Source organism: Bombus fervidus, chromosome 16, assembly GCF_041682495.2.
Source record: "Bombus fervidus isolate BK054 chromosome 16, iyBomFerv1, whole genome shotgun sequence".
Lineage (NCBI taxonomy): Eukaryota > Metazoa > Arthropoda > Insecta > Hymenoptera > Apidae > Bombus > Bombus fervidus.
In genome coordinates this window covers 8,516,984-8,542,736 of record NC_091532.1, presented here as the reverse complement: position 1 = coordinate 8,542,736, position 25,753 = coordinate 8,516,984, and the positions used below count along the sequence as shown (strand labels likewise).

Genomic DNA, 25,753 nt, shown 5'->3' with positions numbered 1-25,753 from the left:
TTTTGATACTTTTCGCCTTTAGTTTTATAACTTATTCATTATCATTTGCATTATTATATTCTACTGCTTCTCGGATCTTTAATTCAGCATCCTTTTGCATCTTCTCTAACTTCTCTAATGTAACTGATTTTAAAGGAATTAATTTAGGTTTACAAAGTATATAATCCAAATTTTCTTCCTGGTATAGCAAGCTTTGCCTAGGAAGGATTATGTCAATCTTTTCTGAAGAATTATCCATCAACTCTGACATTTTTGCTGGAATCAAAATGAATATTTGTGTTTATATATATGAGATTATATTTAATTTTAAATAAATATTTCTAAATTATTTCCAAATATATGTGGTACATAATTTCTCATAGTATGTATGCATACATTTTATATTTTTTAATTTATTTTATATAACTTTAAATAGAAAATACAAATAGATTATATACAAAAATTATAGTTCTCAAAATCAATCGCTTGAACATTTGCTGATAGATATAAAATGTAACTATTATAAACACTTTCGAAGGACGAATAAAATATTAAACAATGATAAAAATAATAAAAAATTCGAGTGTAAAAATTAAAAGAAGGTTATTTGTTAATCACGTTCCACATATTTACTTCGATGGCTACCAAAGTCATCTACACTTTAAATTATCGGTATTTATATTATAACGTACTTTTATCATTGAAAAATACACTTTATCCATTTCTTCTCTACAGTAAAATCGTTAGGCATACATTGCACGATATAGTCAAAAATATCGACGTCACATGCACACCGTCAAATTGTCATTTACGAATAATACCACACGTCCATAGCCTACTTTAGATCAGATAGATACAGGGTATAGGCTATACAGGGGGTAAATCTGGCAACAATGTCAGGATTCAGAATTCTCGTCTCGATATAAACATAACCTAATGACTATGGCCCCTTCCACGGTGCCCTCCATAGGTATCCCGCGATTTTATGAAATGTTTACGTATAGTAACGTTTTGTTATAATAGATGATACCAATAATGTTCTTACTTACTTACTTACTTAGTGAAACAATGGTAACAGTACACTAGGACGTGTAATAATAGTAAGTCTATTCGATATGCTGTTTGTCCCAATTTTATCTGCTTAATATACAACTTAAAGACAAAATTCTCAAATACTTATTTTGTATCTTTTATGTATAGAGTTTACCTCTATACTTTTATTAAAATATTTTTAAGATGATATAATATGGTGATATTTCATAATTCTTTTTAAATTAATAAATTAATAACTAGATGTTGCGATATTCCCAAAATAAATGCAAAATTCTTGTATTTATTGAAATAGCAATATAATAGCATATCTTGCTACAACAGTAAATCTAAACTAACCGCGTGACTTTTGTTTCACGATCTTCTTTTTCCGGCATAGATAAATCACATTTTCTTAGCATTAGCATCTGGTCATCTTTGTAAAATCGTGAATATCCGACATATCACCGATTTTTATAAAATTAATTTAGAAGAATGAAAACTGTCGCTGCTAAATCTATCTATGCCTGCTCCTTAGTAGATCCCAGATTTCCACATACTAGTGATGAATCTACGCAAATGTTGTACATACTTCAAATATATGAAATTCAAAATGTGATCAAGACATGATTATCCTCTGAGATTTAAGTAATTAAATGATAGAGAATGGTTGCGACAATTGACAAAAGATATACGTAATTGTGAAATGAAGAGGAAATGAAAAATAAACATCTAATGAAGTATACCAACCCAAATATATGCAAAACCCTATTTTATTGTTAAAATAATCTAATATAAAATGATACAACATATTTTGTCCTATTTTATATTCTTTTATATTCAGCACACCGTGCACCATACATTTTATATATTTAATTAATATAATTAATTAAGAAAATAATTTATATTTTATATATTTATTATTTATATATATATTTATATATATTTATTAAATATTTATATATAAATATATATATATATATTTACATATATATTTTACTTTATATATTATTAATAATTATACTTTATACATTTAATACCACCCTTGCTTAAAAATTTTAATATTATCAAATGTTACTTTAAACGATATCATGTAACGATAATATTTATCACTTCTAGAAATATTTTTTCTTGATAACGTTGATTACTATGGAACAATATAATCTATTAAGATTTATTACTAACTAGGAAACCCTGCCTTTGAAATTACGTGTGTATTCTATTTGTACGTTAAAAAGCTATTTTACTTAACCAAAAGGTTATTTTATTATTTGTTCAAATAATCTTCTAAATATGGCAAATGAAAAAAATAAAAAAAGAAGGTCTATTGTTGGAAAAAGCACGTAAGAAACTTTTATATTATCAAATCAAATAACGATATCAAATAATTTTATTTATTTTACAAAATTAATAAGGCTATACATTTATTTCTGTGTTAGACATTGTACCAGTTTTGGAGTATCTAAACAAATGCCGTTAGGAAAAATTGAATTTCCAGCTGATTTATGTGCAGTATTAAATAAGACAAAACCCCAAAATGATAAATTATACAATGATTATATGAAACTTATTAACGATCTTCCACATATAAAAAAAATAGAACCTGAGTATTACTTAATATTGTTCAAAATTTTATTATATTTAGAAGACCATGAGCTTTATTTAATTGCTGCAAAGCATAATTTGACAAATCAAAAGCTTAAATATGTTTCTGACACATTTGAAATCACAGTGCCTACCTTAGATGAAGATGATCCATTTATTACTGTTGCTGATACATTAAAAATTGAGGTGAAAAGATTAAAGTTAAAATATACCTGTAATATAACAGATATTATAGGGAAGAAAGTATATGTAACAATACGTAAATCGTAAGTATGTTTGCATTAATTTGTAAGAATTAAACAGAGTATAAATCATAGTTACTTACAAAATGTTTAGATCTCTTGTATCTCAACTTCTTGAAGAAGAAGTTGATATTTATTTCCTTCCTATGAACTGGCAAATAAGATGTTTTCATTATGTCTTACACATTATGTTCAAGCATAATTTGACAAACTCAGTATATCCCAAAATAAATACAAATCTTTATACTTTATCAGAACTGTAAGTATTTTTAGTAATTATTCTTAATATATATGTTACTTTTTCATATATTTACTAATATATACTTATACGATACAGTGACTTGGATTGGGCTAATAAAAGTATAGCAAACAATAAAGAACAGAAAACAGCAGTGAATAATATTTTGAATTATTCGGCGTACCCTGCACCATACATTTTATTTGGTCCTCCTGGTACTGGTAAAACAACAACATTAGTTGAAACCATTTACCAAGTATAGATCTACTACTCTAATTTATAGTATAATATGAAAAAAATATGATTTCATTCTAAGATCTTGATTATATTATCTTATAGATTAGAAAACAATGCAAATCAAAAAATATTTTAGTATGTGCACCTTCAAATGCAGCAGCTGATGAAATTGCAAATAGATTATTATGTTTACTTCCTCATAAAGATATATTTCGGATGTATGCAGCAAGTAAATGTTGGTAAGTTATTATTCTCATGAATACTTGATACTTTATTAGTTTTATTTCTTTTCGTATTTGTAGTAACAATATAGATGAGAAAATTTGTCCAAATTCAAATTTTATTGATGATATGGTCCTTTATTTACCAAAAGAAATTTTTATTTTGAAGAAGATTGTTATTACAACATTAGTAACATGTATGAGGTATGTTTTCTTTTTATTTTTTTCAGTAATAATTACATTTAGAATGATATTTATAATTTGTTAATTGCAGATTGGCGAGCCTTAAATTACGAAATGATCACTTTTCATATATATTTATTGATGAAGCTAGTCAAAGTATAGAATTAGAATCATTAATTCCACTTATAGTCATGAATTCTAAAAATGATACTGAAGCATTATATGCACAAATTGTTATTGCTGGTGATCCCTATCAACTTGGTCCTCTAATTAGATGTACAAAAATTCAACATTTGCTTGGTATGTAGTTTCATATTATTAAAGTTAAATTTACGCATTTTATTAACTGATATAGAGTTACATTATGTTTCTAGGAAAGTCCTTATTGGAAAGATTAATGGAATGTGAACCATATCAAAAAGTAAACAATAAATATAATTCGCGTTATATAACAAAGTTAATTCATAATTACCGTAGTCAAGAAGCTATTATACATACATCCAATGAATTATTTTATGAAAAGGACCTGTTGTGTGATAAAAGAGAAAACAAACACAGCATAATTTCAAATTGGATGATATTATCAAGGAACACATTCCCTATCTTATTTCTTGTACTTAAAGGTGAAGAAGAAAGAACATTAAATGGAAGGTAATTATAACATTTCTATATTAAAAGCAAAGTTCTTACGAATTAGTGAAATTTAAAAACATTATTTTCTAGTTTAATGAATATTAAACACATTATCTTTTTAGTGTTTACAACGAGAGAGAAATTACGGCTGTAACAAACATTGTAAGAATATTAATGTGCTCCAAATTTGGTAATCGAAAAATTGAAGAAGAAGATATTGGAATTGTAACTCCATTTAAGCAACAAAAAGTTATGATTAAAAAAAGTTTAAACTTGCATAAATTAAACAACATAGCTGTTGGGACAGTAGAGATATTTCAAGGACAAGAAAAAGAAATTATAGTCCTAAGTACAGTACGTTCACAAACTTTTAAACACAATGGTAAACGACATCTCGGTTTTTTAGCTAATCCAAAGGTATAATTTTACATAATATTTAAAGAGCAAATCTTTTTTGGTATTCTAAATATAATAATAAGACTTAATAATTATATTTATTTATTTTTTCAGAGGTTTAATGTTGCCTTAACAAGAGCAAAAGATTTATTAATAATAGTAGGAAATCCATCTATTCTTTGTGAAGACAAATATTGGAATACTTTGTGTAAATACTGTCAAAGAAATGATGCATATGTTGCTATTAATGAAAATCTTATCTAAAAATTATTGACATTTTTGATATATAATAGTGAATTATTAATTGATAGAACACGTAAATTATTTTTTTATGAGACGAATAATCTATTAATATGTTATAGAAACTTCTTTCTGTGTGTTTGTTTTCATTATTTATGCATTTATTATGTATTTATTCATATTAACTTTTTAATATTTAAATAAGTTTGTTAGATACTAACTTGGATATAAATAAATAAATAAATACATATAAAAAATAAAAATTTGCATTTTTGCTTAATATCATATAGTATCATATATGCTTAATATCAAATAATATATATATAAAATAAATAATTTATTTTAAAATATTCTACTACCTGGAGACTTTATAAAATTACGTATTGTTATGACTTGTGATTAACAAACACTAAATTTTTTTCCGAAATCGAATAATTTGTAAATATTTAAGAACCACTTTTTTAAAATTTCAAACTTAAAAATTAAATTTCAAACTTAGTTAATGATTTTAATCTTAAACTTTGTAAGATACAACTTTATTCCAAAGGAAGTTTAGCAGTATTTCCACTAACATCATTATTAATACTGGGACGTACAGTAAACTCGTATTTCACACTCGCGAAAAGGATATCTGTTAGTAAAAAAATTTGTGCTACGGCGAATGCTAATGTAACTCCAAAATAAAAGTTCGCATTAGCTGATCTGGAATATATCCACTGATACCAAACAGTAGGTGCAAAAACTGTACAGAATAGCATAAAACAGCTTACAGTAAATCCGTGCTGTGTATCTGTAAAATATAAAATTTTGATATCACATCATATTGTCTACTTAATACATAAACAACTAGTTAATATGAAAACTTACGTTGGAATAAATGCTTCCATAATGGTAAAAGAGACATATAAAATCCAACATCTCCTATACAAGGGTAAGATTTAAATATTGCAGTAATTGCTATATAAGAAAATGCTAATAGCATTGGATCATGTCGTAACCTCAATGCCAATGGTACTATATATAATAAACTGACATTTATTTGAAAAGAAGCAATGAAAAGCCATCTAAAGTGTTCAAATACTTCTGTAAAAAAGTACCAATAAAGTCCAACATTTGGACGTAAATCAGGAACGGTTAAAATAAAGCCAAGTGTGTTCCAAATAAATGACCAACTTCCCATAATGTAATAGGAAATACAAAATAGAATAGTTAACATGCTTGCAAATACTATAAGATAGTTCGCAATATTCCTTCTTTGTTTTGTACTATTAGAACGAGCAATATAGATAATTGTTGGCACTATAAGTGAAACAGGATAAAGTCCTTGTAATGTTAATAAAGAAATTGATAAGCAATTCCAAAATATAGATCTTGTCATTGAAACCAATGCTATGGAATACAACAAATTTGTAAATACTGTTGTTGTATGTCCAACACAATTAAGTATTATGTATGGATTAAATAAATATCCTGCTGAGACATACATCATTGCAGTATATACTACAGAAGCATCATTATGAATTTCTTTATTCTCATTGCATAATTTTTCCTTTTCTTTTTGTTTAGAAACCTAAAATTTAAATTATTTCATTACAATTGAATTATATTACAGCAATATTTTAAATATGTGAGATTTAACTGACCAATTCAGTCGTATATTGCTTTGCTGTAAGTCCAAGAAATATTGCTGTTAACAAATCAATGGACACAAATAAGCAAAATAATACCCATTGTGATAAATGTTGTTGTATAAAATTGAAAATATATAATCCAATAGGTGTTTCATGAAACAAATCTCCTGTATAAGGATCAATGCCACAGTTATGCAAATATACTCCTTCAGTTACTAAAAATCAATCAGGGGAATCATAACAATTGTCAATCTAATTATTGTTTGTAGTATTATAGTAATAATGCTACTAACGATATAGATATATACATGTATATATAGCTTACATTACTTATAATAGAGAACAATAACGAGAATTTTAATTAGGTTATTATTATTTAAAATTTAATGCAGCAACATGACATTTATCCTAACCTCTCTTCCAAGAATTCAATGCAGTAGAAATTTCCACACGATCGCTAATGACTTTTTGGTACTCAGAATTCATTAATAAAAATCGAATGGTACCAGCTAAAATAAAATTTGATAACCATTGTTTCTTCATTTTTTAATTAAGCTATAAATCATTTATGTATTTGCACGGGTTTTACGATCTACTTGTGACATGCAACCGGTATCTGAACAGACACTCTATGCTATATATTATGTATGATATAATTTCTTTGTTTATTTAAGCAATTGAGTTTATCTTTACGGCTTTTTAAAAATATAATCTTTAATAACAATAACCACGGTATTATTTTGCATTTGATTGTTGCTAAGGAGAGTTATAATCAAAACATACTATTGGAGCGGTTTTATTTTTCCTTAATGAATCCAATTTATTTATCACAATTCAACAAAATAACTGTAAATATACTAGAGATCAATTTATAATAAAACCTATATTCTTCTTATTCGAAATATTTTAACACATAGTTTATATTTTAAAAAATCATTAGTAGTAGTACATAGTAAGCATCCTCATCAATTTGAAAATATAAATAAACAAATTGAAAATCTAAATAAAAGGTGTTTGTATTCTATTTGCAAAAAATATTATTTCTTTTATTCTATTACATTGTAATGTTACTATTTTTCTTATTTTAAACATCCTACGGCAGAACTTTTGTTTTCAAAATTTTGTAGATGGTTTAAATAATGTTTAATTGTGTGTAACAAAAAATGTGGAACGCTTCACGATTTTGCGTGTCATCCTTGCGCAGGGGCCATGCTAATCTTCTCTGTATCGTTCCAATTTTAGTATATGTACTGCCGAAGCAAGTACGCTAGTATGTCTTAATTTCTCGTATATAAAGGAACGAATTTATATTTCCACTACTAGCGAGAAAAGAGTACTCATGGTAGCCATCTGGTGGCGTATTAATGTAACGTGAAATATAAAGTTCAATTAAGATCCATATTACGTTAAAGAGACGATGGTATTTACTTATTTATTAAATCTTCTTATGACAATTTTAAATTTGTTGACTTTATACTTTGATTTGAAAGATATTAAGATATTACAAAAATAATATACTATCCTACTAAAAATTGAACCAAACAATAAAACCATTTTAGGTTAACTTTTGTATATTAAACCACATAAAATAATGTATGATTTATTTGTAAATCGTACTCATTACCGATTTCATTCTGTATAAAATGTTCTATGTATTGTGTAATGTGTACAAATTATAATTCGTAAATATATAAAAGAAAATTTAATAATATGCTTCATATTTTAGCGCTTGACAGGGTGGCGATATGTAACATTTGTAGGAACAATAGTAGGATTTATAGGAACGTTTTGTTATTTTACAATGATTAGCCCCATGATCAATCCAGAACCATATAGTATGTTTATAACATTTATAGTTATTAAATAAAATTATTTTTTCATATTATGTGACAAAAATTTCAGAACAAATTCGAGAACGTGTGGCAACTGAAAGTGCAAATAAAAGAAATGTAAGAAAAGACACAAATATTTAAGGAAATATAATATGAATAAAAAAAAAAAAGCAGATCAGAGAGAACATTTATTGTACAAAATTAATTTTTATTATGTAGTTGGACATATGTCACTAAGATGTTGGTGTATATAAAATAGATTGAAGAACATTTAGTGTATTATGTTAAAAAATCAATAAATGTAATGATTTGTACTCTTCTTATAATTATTAATATAATTATGTTACTGTACAGACATCATCTGCAAGAAGTTTCTTATTTGAAATGACTAGAAACTTCCCTACAGACATAGCATCTTATAAATACAATATAAAGTGTGTGTTAAAAGTCATCATGATCACAAACATCTAGGAAGACATCAAATGCTTCACGGTTACAATTTCCGTCGGCAGTAAAAACATATTTATGAAATGTTCCATCCATACAAATGGCTAGAAACAATTTAAAATTATATATTATACAGGCATCAGAGAACTGCTTTGGCTGTAGATTCTACACAGGGATACAATAAAAGGAATTCATATACACATATGCCCTATTTGACTTATATTAATTTATATGGCCTATTATATATATAAACTCAAATTATAGCAAGTTTCTTCTTGAACAAACTCTATTTGCAAAGCTTCATAAGATGTGTTGAAAATGATCTTACTGCATCAGAACATAACATTGGAGACATTTTGTCATTGATTGTCTGACTCTCTCAATTTCTCCAGGTATTGCTGGTTAGATATGGTGTTTTTTTTGTAAATAGGTAAGTGAAATTAGCTTAATTATTTCTGTTTTTCGATAGAAGTATTCTAATATAAAATTCGCTATAACTCATAAGCAAGGTTAAATAGGACATTTGTTTATATGAACTCTTTTATTGCTTTCATGTGAAGAATCCACTGTCAAAGTGGTTCCCTAATGCAGTGGGACATCCTATATAATATAATAAATAGTTTTATAAATATTCTAAGTCATTATATTCAATACGCTTTTCATACAATACATACCTATAACAGAACTCCTTGTACCAAATGCACATACACAAGCACATTCTGGTGGTACTGTAAATGTAGCCAATGCCCATTGACTTTCAACATAATTTCCCAAAAATCCCATTTTTGAGAAACTGTAAATAAATTAATTATTAATTTTAATTATTGAAATTTATGGAAGTTTGAACTATATTTACGTACGTCGATCTACGATTTAATTGTGTGTCTTTTAATGCAAATATATGTACAGTTCCCTTATCACTGGAAGCACATAGAAATTCCGAATCTCTACTAAATGTAATGCTGAAATATAAATTATACATTATAATTCATTATTATGAAATTTTTAAAAGTAAAATGTTATTTTATAATTAATTTGTCTGTAGACGTATTTACCAATAAAGTGTTGCAGGGTCAGCACCTCTTCTCAATTCCACTAATAAGTGTCTACGTATACTATCCCATACTCTAACTAAAGTACCTTGAGTGGAAGCAGTTGCTATCATTGTTCCACTATTGTTAACTGCGAGACAAGCCAGTGCTCCCTAATAGTATTGTTTATAAATATAAAGAAATACTAGGAGAAGACATTGTAATATTGAAACATTACCTTCATTTAAATCTATATATAAGATATATATATACCTGGTGTGCTGCCAGAGTTGCAGGAGCACTAGAACTTCCAGCTTCTGTAGCACCAAGGTCAACCAACTGTACACTACCCTGTTTATGACCAGGAAAAGCAAGAAGTTGTTTTTGTGCAGCAGCTAATGTAGCAACTTCAACTAATCCTTTTGGATTATCTCTGGTTTCTAAAGTTAACAATCTTCGTGTTGGCATAGGAAATGAAAAAACATGTATTTCTCGCTGAAGTGCCACTATCATTCTGTTTTGTAAAATTATTCTCAAGTAAATGCAACATTTATGCTGATTAAAAATAAAAGTCAATTTTATTAATGAACTTACTTGTCCCTACGTAATCGTATAGCTTTTATAGGACTGGTAAATGTAACTTCCATTACAAACTTTTTCGATAAATCGTCGTAAATAAGTACTGTATTTTCTGCAAACTTTGGTTTTGTACCACCACCTACTATGGCAATGATATTTGTTCTCCAAAGCATCTCTGCAATAGCTATACTTCCCATTATGTCATTTTCCAAATGTGCTTTTTCAACTAATGGTTCTACATTGTATACTCTAAGACCAGATTCCATGCAACATGTAAAACATCCTAAAAGAATACAAATTAGAAACAAAATATCAAACAACGAAACTAGTTTAATAAATGATAAAAAGTTACTGACATTAATTATCTAAAATCTTAATAACTAAATTGAACATTGGCACATGAGAATATATAGTGACAATACTGTTATAAATAAACCAGATTTGTTTTAATATTATATTTTATTCTTTATTCTCTTATAACACTATATATATTTATTTTTCATTAAAAAAAGTTAAATATTTTTAACTTTTTACTTTTAAAACAATGTAACAGGGATATTAGATTCTAAATTATTCAAAATAAATTGACACCGTGATTCTTAAGGATTCAGGTAATTAACGTTATAAACAATAGTTACCTTGATCCTGATTAAATCGTAAATTAAGAATATTTCTTTCTCCAGCCATTTGGTGTTATTTGGTGTTACATTAAATTTAATGAATGAGTATTTCCTCTATCGATATATGAATTTTTTTTCTAATAAATGTACTACGTGTTTTTGTTTACATTCTCCTTTCACAATCAGCTGTGACTATGATACAATGTTTGGCACAGTATTTCATTCTTTATATGGTACGTAAGATAGCATTGTAAGGCTGATTTTCACTTTATGAATAGCGCAAGCAAATATCTTTTAACAGGTTTAAGAGATTTATTGTTTTCTCTGGGTGGTACAACAGTTATTTTTAACAAATATCATTCGTATATAACTAATGAAAATCATAATAATTCTTATACATATATATATATATATATAAAAGTATGCATGTATGTATATATATTATATATGTATATATATTACTGAGTTACATTTAATAAATTAAGAAATTAAAAATATAAACTCGAAATAAATTTGGTGATATTTTTTTCATGTATCAACTGTAATGTATTGTGTAGAATAATAATTATTTTTATCATATTATCTGAGAAAACTAGTAATAATAATAATAATGAAAAATTATTTCAAAGATAGAAAATAAAATGACACTATTTTTATGAATAAATAAAATCTTTAATACAAAATGTACTAAATGATTTATAGATTTACGCCCAGTTTTATGTTTACAACATTGGCTGCAGTGATATCAGAGATGAGTACAGTCATATACCATCGTGGAAATGACCACTGAATAACGATCATATCAGAGAGGAAATGAGAGTACTCATGCCCATTGCTCTAGTTGTTCCACGATACGTGCTGCACCACGCGGCCAAAAACGGAAGGTGTTCTACGCTAGCATATGCAAGAACCTATGAAGTTTGGAGCTTACCCTGTTTGATTCCATGCTAGGATATAGAAAAAAAAGAAAAAGAGAAAAATTATAATATAATTTTAAGTTTACGGAGATTTCCAATAATGAAAAAATATTTATATTGCATAACATTTGTTAGGTACTAGTTAGATACAAAATAATAATAATATAATCATAATAATCATATATGTAACACAAATACATTATCATGGTACCGCTGTTTTCTACCATTCCCTTACTATGCAGTCTACTGTGAGTCGAGTACACGATCGCATTAAGGAGAGAAAGAAAGAGACAGAGATAACCGGGTTCGCCCCATTCTTACACGATGGTATTATACAAGGAATACTAAGTTCTTGATTGAAGCGCCTCTCTGCGTCTAAATTAACCAACGTCGTCTGGTTACTAAGAGCAGTTAAAAGCCTTATCTTCACCAGAGAGGAAATTTCTCTTTGATACAAGTATCTATAACGGGCATTTTTAATATTAATTTCTTTCTCCTTCTCCATTCCAACTGTTCATTAAATAATTTATTTAAAAAATCATATAAAATCAATTAATTATCGTACATTCAAAGCTTACATGCACTTTTTTATATACTTCATGATGATTATTCACTTTTTAATGAGATAAGTTATCATACACGAAGTATAGACTAAACCTATACTCTTTTTCGTACCTCACGTTTTGATGGTCACCTGGATCCCTTACCATTTTCGTGTCTCATGCGACGTTATCGATTCGGTATAGTAGTGGTTTGAATTAAAACTAAAATTTTCTATAAACTTCCAAATAATAGAATAACATATCTTATAATGAAACAGAATTGTATACTTTTACAATACTGTAAAAAGGATTATTTCATTACACTATATTAAAAAAAGTAATAGATACTTTGATAAATCAATTGTCTTATTTACTAAACAAGAAGAAGTAGAAAAAATCCAAGTTATATAGCATAACTTTGTACGAAAAGTACGCATAATGAATTTATGTATATGTATATGTATATCTATCTTGTAGTTAGTTAAAACTAAAACGCGTACTTTTGTTTGGCTATCCCACAATGACTACGCAATATTCCACGGTGACCCACAATGGGTGCTAATAGTTTACTTATTAATAAGTAGCTTCTGCAGTCCAGTTTAAATGAATGAAAGAAGAGAATTTAGCAAAAGCTAAACTGGATTGCAGAGAGTGTAGTTTTTGGTTTTACGTCGTTATCCAAAAGTTAATTGATTGGTGTAAACATTAATGGGCGGAAAATGATGCCAATTACCAGATTTTACCCCAAGGAGGTAACAACGTTCCAGAGCAGCCTATGAGCCACTCAACATTACATATAAATCTCGACATTCAAGACTATGATAAATCTATAAATGGCTCAGCCTAGCTTTATCTTAACACTGATCAAAGACCTATATTTTTTTCTAAAAATAAGTCAAAGGTAGTAATAAGTAATAATGTTAACAACAATAACAGTTTGTTTTTAACGAATAGTCCTTCAAAAATAACCGAAATAGTCTTTAACTGTTATTATAATTAATATATGCCAGAAATATGAATAAACTTATACCTTAGATGTTTGCTCAATGAAAAAGAAAGAAATTAAAAAGGAAGGAATGATCAAACTTATACCGACGAACTTCACGTCGGTAAAGTTTGTACCACGATTGTAAAGGAAGGCTATGTTTTTAGTTGAAATCTTAAAATATTAAGGTATTGTTAAACAGAATTTCAGTTTCTTTCGCATTTAATAGCCAGACACGTGTTACGAATATGATATTTTCAAAGGGTAACATGGAAATACGTGTAATAGTAAGAGTTGTCAAACATCTCATGGTAGCTTACGTAACGCCTTCATTAACAGCAGACGCATCAAGTAGTTACCCTCTTTTATCATTAATTATATATTTAAATTAACTTTTATATTCCTCGAATGATTTTACATTTTATTGTTATAATCACCATGATTGTATCTCATTACGACACTGATGAAAACTTGTACAACTTTGAACTTTTTGAACTTGAACTGTACAAATTGAAAATAAAAACATAACTTTTACATAAAGGTATACAAATTAGCATGTATCGAAATTAATTTTTACTTTTGTAGTAAGATTAGAAACATTAATACTTTTTCAAATATTATAAAATAGTGGAATAAGAAGGCTTTTGAGCGAAAGTGAATATGATTGATATGAATAAAACTGGTATTTAGAAAGATTATTTGACATTTTAAGGAAATATCGATATCAATGTCACTCATATATATACATATATATGTACAGTGAATGGTCAGCTTTCGATAACGACTCTATGGTTAATAACGATAAGATAAGTGAGGATTTCTCAGTAAGAAACGAATCACGAAAACCAGTACACGCATTTAAATCATGTTCGTCCTTATATTTTGTTTCATCAGTTTGAGTCGCGCCGCTATCAATTATATTTCGAACATCACGAAGATGAAAAGCCTAGCGCATTCTTCTCGAGATCAACCGATCTCGCAGGATCCAACAAAGGAAGTAAGGGAAGCACGTCTTTTTTACAAACATCTTTTATTTCGTTTTGAGGAAACTGTCATTCGTTTTTGGGATAAATTGTATATTCGATTGTTGTTCACGGTGATTACGTTGTAATTAACTGATGAGTAGATAAAAATTATATATGATGTCAAATAACGTTGCTGTTTACTATATATTTGCCTGAGATGAGATCAAAGGCTATAATTATGCGAAAGACATAGAAAATGATAATTTTCTTTTGCAAAATCGGAAATAGGAAGATCCTTGTAATTCGTTATTTTCAGAATTGTTCCAGGGACTTCAAGGAAAATTTAGATTTAACTGACGCTAAAGTAGTACATGGTATATCGTACAGGAAGGAAATCGTACAGAATTTTCCTATACATAAAGACGCAGAAGTCTATCCGATGAACAATAGAAGACGTGGTAAATGTGTGATATTCAATAATGAGACTTTTGTTGAAATGAAAAAGCGAGATGGAACTAAAAATGATCAGAAAGCGATAGAGAACACCTTCACTAATCTGGGTTTCGAAGTGAAATCTCATCTGGATCTTGACTACGTTGGCGTCATGGATGAGGCTACAAATTGTATGTCTTCAGTATGTTCATTGTTTGATTTCAAAAGGTCCCACGTTATCACTGATATTGACAGTAATCTGGACAATGCACTTTGATAATAATATTGTTGATACACTTTAATTTTTTTGAGACCACACACGATCGGTATTATTGACAATATAATAAGTTGGAAGGCGCTTTTAAGCCACGTATTATGCATATTATGTTATACTGCGTTTAGAGCACATTTCAGTTATTGTCTAGTTTTTGCAATATTTTGAATAGTATGCAAGTTAGAAAAAGAGCGTTCTTAGTTACAATGATTTTTGTTCTTCGAAACGCTTATATAAAACGCAAGCAACATTTAAAGCAAAAGATGAGAAATCGGAAGCAATATTCACATATGAATTTATTGGGAGAAATTACTTTAAATAATAAAACTACTTATTCCAATTACATACTCTATAATGAACTGAAATATATTTCAATAAGTTACTGTTAATCTTAGCACGCGGCTAATATTATTGTTAGTATTGACATCATTCATCAATATTGATGTTTACGTGGCAAAATATTCAAATTTTCCTCAATATTCTGCCTCAGCCCTTTGATATCGATCGCACATGAGCATTAAAATTGTCCATATTTGGTGATATTAATATTATTACTGGTCGTGTGCGGGTTCTTTAATTATATACTATGCATTGATCGTTGATGTCGATTATTTTGTAGTGTCTGCGAACGATTACGAAGATTATGACTGTATCTGTATTTTTATATTAAGCCATGGCACTAATGGTGATAATGTATACGCAAAGGATTATCCATATCGGCTATCTGACATTTGGGGAAGATTCACTGCAGATAATTGTCCGTCGTTAACTGGTAAACCAAAGCTATTTTTCATACAGGTCAGTGTCTTTTACGATTTTTTGCAACACTTTATTTTTAATTTTTCTCAATTAATTTATGTTATCAAATTTTGTGTTTTAACGCTGCGATTATAAAAATAATCCAAGTCCCAAAGATTTGCTTAATATTTCTCCCAGATACTATTTTTTCTTCACTATCAGTACATTATGATTCCATTTTCTTTTATTTAAGTTTTTAATCTTCTACCTTCATGAAGTCGATAACGTTAAATTTGAGATATTCGTGGGTCACATATTTCAAACTTATGCACCAGCTTTAAAAATTCGGCCATTTAAGACTTAACAGTTTTTTTTACTGTCTATCTATTATTAGTATATTATACATATATTTGTATATTCGTAGTATATACATATAGCATAAATGTAAAGATATATGTATAATATATTACGTTTAGGTATCCATATATTACAAATATATATGTTATTAATAATACAGTATTTACCAATTGTTACTTCTTGTAGGCTTGTAAAGGAGAGAATACCATGCAAGGTATTCGTGTAAAGAGTGCAACTGATTCGGTCCAAAAGAGTTACACAATTCCTACTCATGCAGATTTCCTGTACGGCTACAGTTGTATAGAAGGTAAATATAGTTTAAACAAAAAATATCATTATTTACATATATATACAAATACAATATAGATACAAACGCATCGAACTTTAATTTTCGACATATAAAGTTCTTAGAAACGATGAAGATCGCACGTAATTTAATCAAAGTATTATATATATTTTATTTAAGACTATAAAATTTGGATCTTCTTACTTTTGTGCCATACTTACGTTTTCAAATGTTAAGACGAAATTTGGTTTGCTTATAGATTCAATACTGTTCATTGATTGCAAGGAATGGTATTTGTAATCGTTAAGTCGGAGATTGTTTCTCAATCGAGGCAAGCATTGTCTCATATTTTTTAATTTTGTCAGTCTTCTAAAGAGTTTTACTTCGTTCGCAGGTCACTACTCATTTCGTACTTCACAAGGTAGCCACTACATCCAGACTCTATGCGAGGTGATCAACAAGCATTGGAGGAATATGGATCTACTGAAAATGTTAACGATAACATCGCGCAAGGTCGCTTTCGAATTCGAAGCTGCACACAATAATCCATTACTAAATGAGACAAAACAAATGCCTACCTTTAGCTCAACATTGACCAGAGATCTATATTTTTTTCCGGAAAATAAGTCATAGAACAGTAACAATCTTTTTTTAACGAATGATCTCTTAAGAGTTGTGCAAACAGTCTTTCATTGTTATTGCAATTAATATATACAAAAAATGTGGTAAGAATTCAAGAAAAGAAGAAGTACTTACACCCCCGTTTATGTACTATTAGGGCACTTACAAAAAAATAAGGTGAATCCGACAAACCGTTAGAAAGTTATTAAATCTCGTTAAAAATTCTATTTTAAACTTAGCTACTAGGAATGTTCCTTCAAAATTCTTGTAAATCGTTCCCCAAATTTTTCGCTTTGTCATCCCTATGCAAATTCAAAATTTTCTCTGATCGATGCCTTTCTTAACAATTTTAAGGAAACCACCAAGTTTCCTAATAAGTAATTATGAACGAGGATGTATAGAAGTATGCGTTTGATCTGCAGCCTTTTGTGTTTCCAACGAGTGCGCTGTGAATATATATTCTATATAGTACGAAAGTGGATGCGGCGTTTGATCACGTTGACCTTGAGCGATTAACTGATTTTGAAGAGATTTCAGTCCTGAATTGTTGTATTGTGATTAGCGTGTGAATGTTCGAGGATAATGTAAGTCCTCTGTCGCGATTTACAATTTTATTAACTGCTTCATTTCCTTCTAGTAATCTGCCAATTTATGTTAAGGATATTCATCGTTTTACGTGACTCGAGCTTATTATAAACGAGAGGATAGATGTAAGGATAGATAAAATTCTGTGAAACCAGTATAGTATGGACTATGATATAACGAAGTTGTAAATTGAATCATAGTATTCTAGTCAGAATAGAAGGCACAAGGTCCTGCCATTGGCAGAGGTTGTAGCACGATCGCAAAGAATGGCTATTTTTGAGTTGAAATCTTATGATATTAAAGGAGTAATGAATTGCATGTTTTTTAGAATTTCAGTTTCTTTCGCATTCGATAGCCAGAGACGTGTTACAAATTTGATACTTCCAAAGAGTAACATAAAAATACGAGTAGCAATAAGAGTTGCCGAACATCTCATGGTAGTTCAGTATGTATCACATGCTTCTTTATCATATACAATTATATACATATTTTAAAGTAACTATTTATATTGTAATTTTTGTATGTATTCCTAAAATGGTTTCATATTTTATTACTATAATCATGATAATCGTGTCGTATTACAGTCGTATGAAAAATTTTGCGCTGTGGATAGAATATATTTACAAAAATTTTCTATAATCATTGTTCAAATACTTTCATGAATTACTGTATACATATAGCGGAAAAATTGATATATTACTCATTTTGCGAACAGTAAAAGGGCAATTTGAATTTCATACATTTTAAGGCTTAAAGTGATTAGAAAAGAGCCAAAAGGTTTCAAAGATCAATTTAATTCAACGAATGTAGTATGAACATACGATTTTTTTTAGCATCAAGATCGATCCAGAATTTTCCTGATAATTGACACCATCATATAGAATGATACGCAGGAAAAATTCTAAAAACGTGTGGAAAGTTATACAAAACGAGGAAACTGCTTAATTTAGGTTCGGTAAATAGATTGTAGGACCCTTTTACACTTTGACAAGCACCAATTATTTTGACTGGTATTGATAATGTATTAAGGATTAATGGTAATTGGTAAATATATTAAGGAAAGAAAAAATAATACTTACAAAACTAAAACGAGTTTTTTTCTCCCATGTAGATAGTGTTAGGAAAAAAGAGAAATAGATGAAATAATTCGATATGGATTGGAAATAGAAATGCAGTTTTTATACAATATTATAAAGTTTAAAGTTTATCAGAATTAATTTCTATTAAAATACGTACAGAATAATTATTTATCGAAAAGCATGTCCTCGCTTCTTTTTCTCTACAGTTCTTCAACGGAAGATCATACATCGTTTCTCTTCAATTTCTTGATCGTGCAACTACTTCTTGATCCACAGTTTCGCGTTCCTGATCCATTCTCTCTCCCTTTTTTTTCTTTCCCTTTCTTCCATTTTATCTTTCTTTTCGATCATCGCTCTTCGGTGCAACATTTTCCGCGGATTTTTCTCGAGCACTTGTTCCTGCTCGATCTCCCATCAGTATTTAATTGGCTCTCCTATTCGAACTGCTGTCTGCTCTTCGAAATGAAAAAAGCTCGTTAACTTTAAACAAGCGATACTGCCGTGCCACCAATTACCGGCCGCTGAAAAAAATCCGCTTTGAGGATTGCCCATTGGGGGTGAAATTCTGCTGGAAACTGTACGACGATGACGTTTGAACATATTTTTTTCTATTTCAGGGATAAAGAGCATTTTCGGTCAGCGGATGTTTATACGAATTCATATTTTTATGAACACAAGTAAAAAATGTCAAAGCTAAGCATAGATCTGTTTCATGCATTAAGAAAATTATGTTTTGGATATTTTATACACAGGATGCTCCACGGTTTAACACTCAAATTTGTACAGTATATTGTATGTACTATTATATGTACAGTATGTGTAAAAAGTATATTGCACAAAGATAATCTAGCCAAAGGTCATTTCAAGCCTTTTTAAAGAAGATGTAACAATAATACGAGATGTTGATGACTAATTATGCTATTATTTTATGATACTAGAGTTTTAAAGTCGCTAAAATCTGAGCCTTACTCGGGGAACTGAAGTGAATATATTTAAGAGTCTCAGTCTCGTATTTCCAGCAATTCTTCTAATAGGCAAATGATTTTTGCTAACGAATGTGATTTAAATCGTTCCCCTTGTAGGCGATGAAAATTGGTTCAATTTGATAACACTGTAATCGCTATGATTAGAGCGTCGCGTCGTTACTTTCGTGCTTCGCGTGTGTTTCGACGTGTAGCAAGAATTCGATTGTTAGAAAGAATAATATATACTTTGCGGAAGTAAAAAGAATATCTATGATTTAAGAAAAACAAATTGTTTATCGTAATGCTACAAATACTTCAATTTCTTCGTAAGGTTAAAAAATCATAGAATCTAAAAGAAATAACAAATAAGTATTAAAATTTTGGAATTCTCTTTTATAACCGCAATATTAAAAAATAGAATTCGTAATATAAATTAATGGAAAAGAAATTGTTGAGATAGTCGAATCTTGTGAATTAATGAAAATAAAATCAAAGATAAAGGAGAAGGATAATAAGCTGTACAGGTATGAATGTTATGGATTAGAACGCAAGGAAATGGAATATTCTGTACGAAATTTACACGTCCTATTAAATCAAGCATTCAGTAGCCTGTTTCCAGATCTGCTTGACAAACATATCCCCGCAGACTTATCCCCAGTGTGGCTCTGCGTTTCTCCGTTCAGCGGCTAATAAACTGCATCACGATATTATCAACGTGTCCGATCCATAAATCACCCGGGTGTTGTTCAGTGTCCGAGAAATCGTTATCGCGTGAATTAACAGTGATTAACTAAGGTACGATTTCGTTATTTAAACATATCGTTCTCGTTCCGATTGTTTTAATAAATGAAAGCTGTACACTGAAAGCTCAGTTTTCATTTAGAAACGATGTTACGTTTCACACGATATTGTAATAATAATGTCACGATATCTAATAATCTAATAATAATTCCTTAATAATAAATATCTGATAATGGGGAACAAGGAACATTATTCATTTTTACCATTTCAACAGCAAATTATCTTTTTATTATTTCGTCAGAAAAATTTCACTTCTATCTATCTGTAAAAATGTTGTAACAATAGCGATATGATAATAATAATAACAATGGTCTACAGAGTAACTATTCAGAGCAATTTTTTCATCATTTGATCATTTCATCTTCCAAACTTGAACGACTATACAAATATAAATCGTTTGGATATGTCTAATTTAATCCAATCTTCCTACACAAAATATCACATCTAATCCAAACACCAACTGTTCTATCTCCGAACCAATTTTCATTCAACACCGACTAAAAAAAAAAAAAAAAAAGGAGGGGAAAAAAGCTAGTAGTACCAATTCTCTGGACGGAGCAATCAACGCAATTACCAACAGAAGGTCGAACAGTAGTCTACAACCCTCCGAACACTTTTGCCTCCGCTTGACTGGATCGTGACAAATAATTTAACTAACGACTTCCTTTGACGTAGATCACTCATGGATCGCGTCGTTCAATGATATGTGCGTTTATAGTAAGTTCTCAACTAGGCAACCCGCGGAGGACGATGACCAGGGTCATAGTCGATGCCAGTGGAGCAGTTTCGGCGTCGACAGGCATTCGTGTGTTGGAACCAGGGGCGGAATGGAGCGAAAGAGGAAGAGGGGAGACACGATTCTGGCCGTGGAGTAAACGTAAGAGTCAGGAGTTTGCGCGAACAGATCAATACTGCCCCCGCACGTGGATTCGTCTCTTTCCTTACACGCCTTTCTCTCTCAGCCTGTCTAGCGTAAAAATCTCGCTGGCCTATCCTGTCCTCTTTCATCTCTGTTCGCTTTTCCACTTCCTTTTCCTCCCTATTGCTCCGGTTCCTCTAGCACCGTGCCTCTATTTCCCTATTTTTCCTTTTCAATCTTTTCTCCTTTCGTTTTGTTCCAGCCTCCACACAGTCTGAGGTACATTCACGCATCTCTTTCTACCTCTTTAATCTCATTCCTCTAACTTTCACCCCGCACGATTTTCTTCGTCCTTTTCGTTCGTTCGCATTCTTTCTACTCTCCGTTTTATTGTCTGTCTGAGAAGGAATTCGTGGTGTTTATTAGGGATTATTTAGGAATCTGAAAAGATTTATGTATTTCTAGGATCTTCGAGATTTTTGAAATTGTGGTTAGAAAATTTAGTAATTATAAATTTTCTTGAGAGACAAATTTTCTGGTACTTTTATCTTAAGAATATACACTGAAAATCTACAGTTCAAGGAAACTTGAAAAATCTGATTTATTTTATTATTTATTTATCATTTAAAACTATTTTATTTATTCCTCCGGTTTCTCTAGTACTGTGTCTATTTTTCTATTTTTCCTCTTCAATCTTTCTTCCATTTTATTTTGTTCCACCGTCAATGAGGCCTGAATTATATACGCGCGTCTTTTCTTACGTTTTTAATCTCGTTTCTCTGACTCTCGTCCCGCACGATTTTCCTCTACTTTTCGACCGTTTACTTCTCTTCGCTAACATGCCGCTTAATTTTTCTCTTCTCATTCGTAGCGAGTTTTCGTGCGAATCTGGATTTCTTCGGCCTACCACCGGATCTTCTCATCACCACAGCTTTTGAGTTAGAGTAATCATGTACATGTTCCCCTTTTCAGGAACGCTGTTCTTCGTTGTCAAGTTTCTCATTTCTTCTTTCTTAAAATCCTTTCCTTATTTTTCGTCCCTTTTTCACGTATTTATGAATTTTCCTTCTTCACCTGACTGATTATATTATACTTGTGTTTCTTATCCTTTCACTTCATTTAAACTTTTGTACGTAAAATAAATAGTAAGAAAAATATTTTGATTAAAAGTGTATGAAATGTTTTAATCATAAATATTGAAATCTGCCAGAGCTGCTTATCGCAATAGTCATGCGCAATGCTTTCATTTCCGTGCTGTGAATGAAACGTGAATAAAAGTGTTACCCCTTTGCTTTATAATTATTAAACGATCTTCAGCTCTGTCACACGTAATAAAGTGCAGAAAGGAGAATAAGCCCAGTTCATCGATTCTCATCTCGTTTCCATTCAATATAGAACTTCCTTCTTTATCTTCCTTTATTCCCGTATCTGTTTATTCTGTTCTTCAGACTTCAGCCTGAAATTCGGTCCTACCCTTCCAACAAGTAAGTTCTACTTCTAGACAGGACTATACAGCCGCTTTCATCTTATCGTGTTCATCGACGCACGCATAGTTGGTGCAAGATATACAGTGAGGTTATAAATTAACGTGTTGACTGCTGATAACGCCCCGACATGACCTGATTGCTCCCAGAAACGGGTGGGGCCACGTTGGCATCATGATCAAATTCTTTTCCAAAGCAATTTTTTTCAATGAATTCATATATAGATATTGTTTCTGATTTCTAATTAATTGCTTTGAATGTTGCTTCAAATGTAAGAATACTTTCGTGAGTATTACAGTAAATTACTAACACTAAATACTTGCCATTTTTACCTGAATTAATTGCTACGTTACTAATCCGATATTTCACAATGGAAGGTAGGACATTTCAACTAATAATGGCTGTATAACGCCTGACCGATTTTACGAGCTCACTGTATCGCTTCTACCGACTATACACGCGTTCTTCCCGCAACGTACGACCCTTCTCTATTTGTATCGTAACCTCCCTCGACCTTCCTTTTATCTTCCTCCATGCTTTATCCCTTTTTTTCGCTACCCTCTTTGTGAGCCCCTAGCCTAGTGTCTCTGTTTCCGCGTACCTTCTCTTTCCTCCCCCATTTTCCTACTTTTATCCCTCGTTCTATCCCTTTTACTCTTTGCTAGTTTCCAACCCTCTCCTCTCATCTTTATTCTTCTTTGTTCATCGCGTTAGCTAGCCTCTATCCTCGCCCGGAGCTCTTCGACTATCGTTTCTAGTTGACGTTTCGTAGCCTCTTCCATTTCTGCATACACCGGTATATACGATATTTCTGTCTTCGTTTTGAGAATTATATATATGTACGTTGTCTCTGTCACGCAGAGTTTCTCTCGTCCGTTCATTCAACACAGAACATGCTTCGTCGTTTTTAGATCCTCGTCTCGTTTTCACCTTCGTCGCTTCTCGCTGTTTGAACGCAGTTTTCAGTACTGCCGCTGTTTCCCTTGATCTCTCCCTTTGTGTCGCGTTCCTCCGCGTTTGCTTTCCCATCCTCCTCTTGGTACCTATATGTGCACACATGTATGGATATGTGCGCGTTTTTTGCGGCTGCACCGTATCTAATGTTTCATCCACTTTTCGGTTCTTCGTTCTTTCATCCGTTCTATGCTGTTCTGCTTTGGCTATACTTTTCTATCCCCTGCTTTATTTACTGGAAGTGTTCGTGGTAGGTATTAGAGATTATTTAGAAATCTTGTACAATTTATATACGTTTTTAAGATCCTCGAGATTTTTTAAATCGCTGTTAAGCAATTTAAAATTTCGTCTTTTACTTTTATCTTCAGAATTTATAGAGAAGGTAGAATTCGAAGGAACCTTTAAAATTTTTAAGAAACTTTTAAGAATTGATTATTTGCTAATTTTTATATCGAAAAGGGTATTTTTGTTTAACTATTTCATCTGTACAGTATTACGACGTACTTTCTTGCAAGATTTTAGCATCATAAAAATTACTAATTACTTCAAAAATTCTATTCTAATTTTATCGCTGTAATTAGTTTTCAATTGGCCCCAATTATCAACTTTGGAAGAAGTATTGAATTTTCAATTTCTAATACTAAATTAGCCCGTATTATTTGAGGTAACATTGTTTCCTCGACTCGCGATACTTGCGCTGCCATTTCCATTTCAAGTTGCAACCTTTTTCTACTTCTACGTCGCGGTCGGTCCGTTTCCATCAGCATCACTGTCTATACTTTTCGTTTATCCTTCCTTTACCTAGCTGCCATTCTCTTTCGTGTTTCTCCCGGCTGTCTACCTCGTCATAGGTTTTCTGTCACTTTTCTATCTCCCGTGTCGCGTTCCTTTGCGTTTTGCCCCCGATATCTCTCTATTCCTGTCGTAACAGCAACTTTGTCACGTTTCCTCTTAATTCGCAATTCTTCTCGGCGCCCTTATTCTCTTTCCTTTTTCCACCCTTTTTTCCTCTTTCGCTGCTGTAAACGATGCTTTATCATCTCCAATTTTCTATCTTGTACCTCCTCTATGGGCGTTGTTTTTTTATACACCTTTCTCTTTTTATATCCCTTTTTTAACATACATTTTTTTTAAATTCGTTTTTTCTTTAGGATGACAAACGGCCCTCTTTATTTTCTTGATCCTTGCTTCCAATTTTTGCTGCTGATTCGCTGTAATAAATCGTCTAGTGTGTTTTCATCTTCTGCTACCATTCCGAACTCTTTTGGTTCTTCAGATCATTTTTTTCATTTCTTCCGTTTCTTTTCTCCAACTGTTTGCCCCTGCTTGTATTTGCCGGATTCGTTTTATCCCCTCCTTTCCGTTGAATGTTTACAAACAACTAAATCATATAGCTCGAAGCTTTCCATCATCGTTTTAGCAGGAAATTCTATTTTACAAGCTCTTACACTTTGTATCAACATCTTGCTTTGCATTTGAATTCCTTCTCGTGCTCCAGTCTTCCCCTCGCTTCTCCGTGTTGTATCCCCCGGATCATAAGCTTATCTACCCTCAACCCACTTTCACCCCGTGGATTTCCTACATTTCCATTTCCTACCGTTTTCTCCTTTAGTTCATCTTTTTGCGTCTCTCTCGCGTTTATTGCCTTTCGATAACTTCCATGTTTGTTTTTTCAGTTTTGCTTCTCTTTTCAGATCTACTTCATTTTTATCTCTTCTCCGCGTTCTGCTTCATCGTTCCCCTTCAACAGCCTGTTTCGCTTCCAC

At 30.6% G+C, this 25,753-nt stretch overlaps 5 protein-coding genes, 1 long non-coding RNA gene and 1 other non-coding gene across 9 annotated transcripts in view; 3 read left to right on the top strand and 4 right to left on the bottom strand.

The window, feature by feature from the left end:
- Positions 1-17: 17 nt before the first annotated feature.
- The window catches only part of Bbip1 (BBSome interacting protein 1), a 51,814-nt gene continuing 26,078 nt past the window's right edge, over positions 18-25,753 (bottom strand). Inside the window, exons 2-3 of one of the 2 annotated variants that reach the window (XM_074112113.1) lie at positions 672-768; positions 18-255 (exon numbers count right to left, since the gene is read on the bottom strand). In XM_074112113.1, the coding sequence (XP_073968214.1) occupies positions 32-250 (219 nt within the window). In that variant the 5' untranslated portion in view covers positions 251-255; positions 672-768 and the 3' untranslated portion in view covers positions 18-31. Of the gene's footprint in view, positions 256-671; positions 922-25,753 lie in introns of those variants that run through there. The other variant, XM_074112112.1, reaches the window with a different exon arrangement.
- LOC139995499 (putative helicase mov-10-B.1) lies at positions 2,101-5,283 on the top strand. 2 transcript variants are annotated; one of them, XM_072019047.1, is made up of 10 exons: positions 2,106-2,351; positions 2,448-2,879; positions 2,950-3,114; positions 3,193-3,349; positions 3,433-3,569; positions 3,633-3,755; positions 3,826-4,034; positions 4,109-4,385; positions 4,490-4,784; positions 4,878-5,283. In XM_072019047.1, exons 1-10 carry the CDS (start codon positions 2,302-2,304, stop codon positions 5,025-5,027), a joined length of 1,995 nt encoding a protein of 664 aa, XP_071875148.1. In that variant the 5' UTR covers positions 2,106-2,301; the 3' UTR covers positions 5,028-5,283. The 2 variants fall into 2 exon arrangements, with proteins under 2 accessions (XP_071875149.1, XP_071875148.1); XM_072019048.1 differs by lacking the exon at positions 4,878-5,283 and having other exon boundaries at positions 2,101-2,351; positions 4,458-4,668.
- Positions 5,488-7,435, bottom strand: Pig-u (phosphatidylinositol glycan anchor biosynthesis class U). The gene is made up of 4 exons (XM_072019181.1): positions 7,048-7,435; positions 6,647-6,849; positions 5,871-6,573; positions 5,488-5,793 (listed from the first exon to the last, which is right to left on the bottom strand). The coding sequence occupies exons 1-4, from the start codon at positions 7,175-7,177 to the stop codon at positions 5,540-5,542; spliced, it is 1,290 nt and encodes a 429-aa protein (XP_071875282.1). The 5' UTR covers positions 7,178-7,435; the 3' UTR covers positions 5,488-5,539.
- LOC139995976 (U6 spliceosomal RNA) lies at positions 7,794-7,900 on the bottom strand. Its single transcript, XR_011802101.1, has one exon. It is a non-coding gene; the product is annotated as a U6 spliceosomal RNA (small nuclear RNA).
- LOC139995575 (uncharacterized) lies at positions 8,065-8,469 on the top strand. Its single transcript, XR_011802005.1, has 2 exons — positions 8,065-8,227; positions 8,361-8,469. It is a non-coding gene; the product is annotated as an uncharacterized lncRNA (long non-coding RNA).
- LOC139995572 (WD repeat domain phosphoinositide-interacting protein 4) lies at positions 8,654-11,545 on the bottom strand. Its single transcript, XM_072019182.1, has 7 exons — positions 11,162-11,545; positions 10,539-10,806; positions 10,218-10,458; positions 9,969-10,117; positions 9,774-9,875; positions 9,588-9,706; positions 8,654-9,017 (listed from the first exon to the last, which is right to left on the bottom strand). Exons 1-7 carry the CDS (start codon positions 11,208-11,210, stop codon positions 8,908-8,910), a joined length of 1,038 nt encoding a protein of 345 aa, XP_071875283.1. The 5' UTR covers positions 11,211-11,545; the 3' UTR covers positions 8,654-8,907.
- LOC139995573 (caspase-3) lies at positions 14,094-18,484 on the top strand. Its single transcript, XM_072019183.1, has 5 exons — positions 14,094-14,584; positions 14,869-15,175; positions 15,878-16,056; positions 16,540-16,660; positions 17,034-18,484. The coding sequence occupies exons 1-5, from the start codon at positions 14,453-14,455 to the stop codon at positions 17,270-17,272; spliced, it is 978 nt and encodes a 325-aa protein (XP_071875284.1). The 5' UTR covers positions 14,094-14,452; the 3' UTR covers positions 17,273-18,484.

Coding starts and splice junctions, on each gene's coding strand:
- LOC139995499 (XM_072019047.1), top strand. CDS start 2,302: ATGGCAAATGAAAAAAATAAAAAAAGAAGGTCTATTGTTGGAAAAAGC. Junction 2,352..2,447: donor TCTATTGTTGGAAAAAGCAC/GTAAGAAACTTT, acceptor TTTCTGTGTTAG/ACATTGTACCAGTTTTGGAG. Junction 3,570..3,632: donor TATGCAGCAAGTAAATGTTG/GTAAGTTATTAT, acceptor TCGTATTTGTAG/TAACAATATAGATGAGAAAA.
- Pig-u (XM_072019181.1), bottom strand. CDS start 7,177: ATGAAGAAACAATGGTTATCAAATTTTATTTTAGCTGGTACCATTCGA. Junction 6,574..6,646: donor AGCAATATACGACTGAATTG/GTCAGTTAAATC, acceptor TTTAAATTTTAG/GTTTCTAAACAAAAAGAAAA. Junction 5,794..5,870: donor ATGGAAGCATTTATTCCAAC/GTAAGTTTTCAT, acceptor TATATTTTACAG/ATACACAGCACGGATTTACT.
- LOC139995572 (XM_072019182.1), bottom strand. CDS start 11,210: ATGGCTGGAGAAAGAAATATTCTTAATTTACGATTTAATCAGGATCAA. Junction 10,459..10,538: donor ATACGATTACGTAGGGACAA/GTAAGTTCATTA, acceptor TTTACAAAACAG/AATGATAGTGGCACTTCAGC. Junction 9,876..9,968: donor GACCCTGCAACACTTTATTG/GTAAATACGTCT, acceptor TTTATATTTCAG/CATTACATTTAGTAGAGATT.
- LOC139995573 (XM_072019183.1), top strand. CDS start 14,453: ATGTTCGTCCTTATATTTTGTTTCATCAGTTTGAGTCGCGCCGCTATC. Junction 15,176..15,877: donor CATGGATGAGGCTACAAATT/GTATGTCTTCAG, acceptor ATTATTTTGTAG/TGTCTGCGAACGATTACGAA. Junction 16,661..17,033: donor CGGCTACAGTTGTATAGAAG/GTAAATATAGTT, acceptor CTTCGTTCGCAG/GTCACTACTCATTTCGTACT.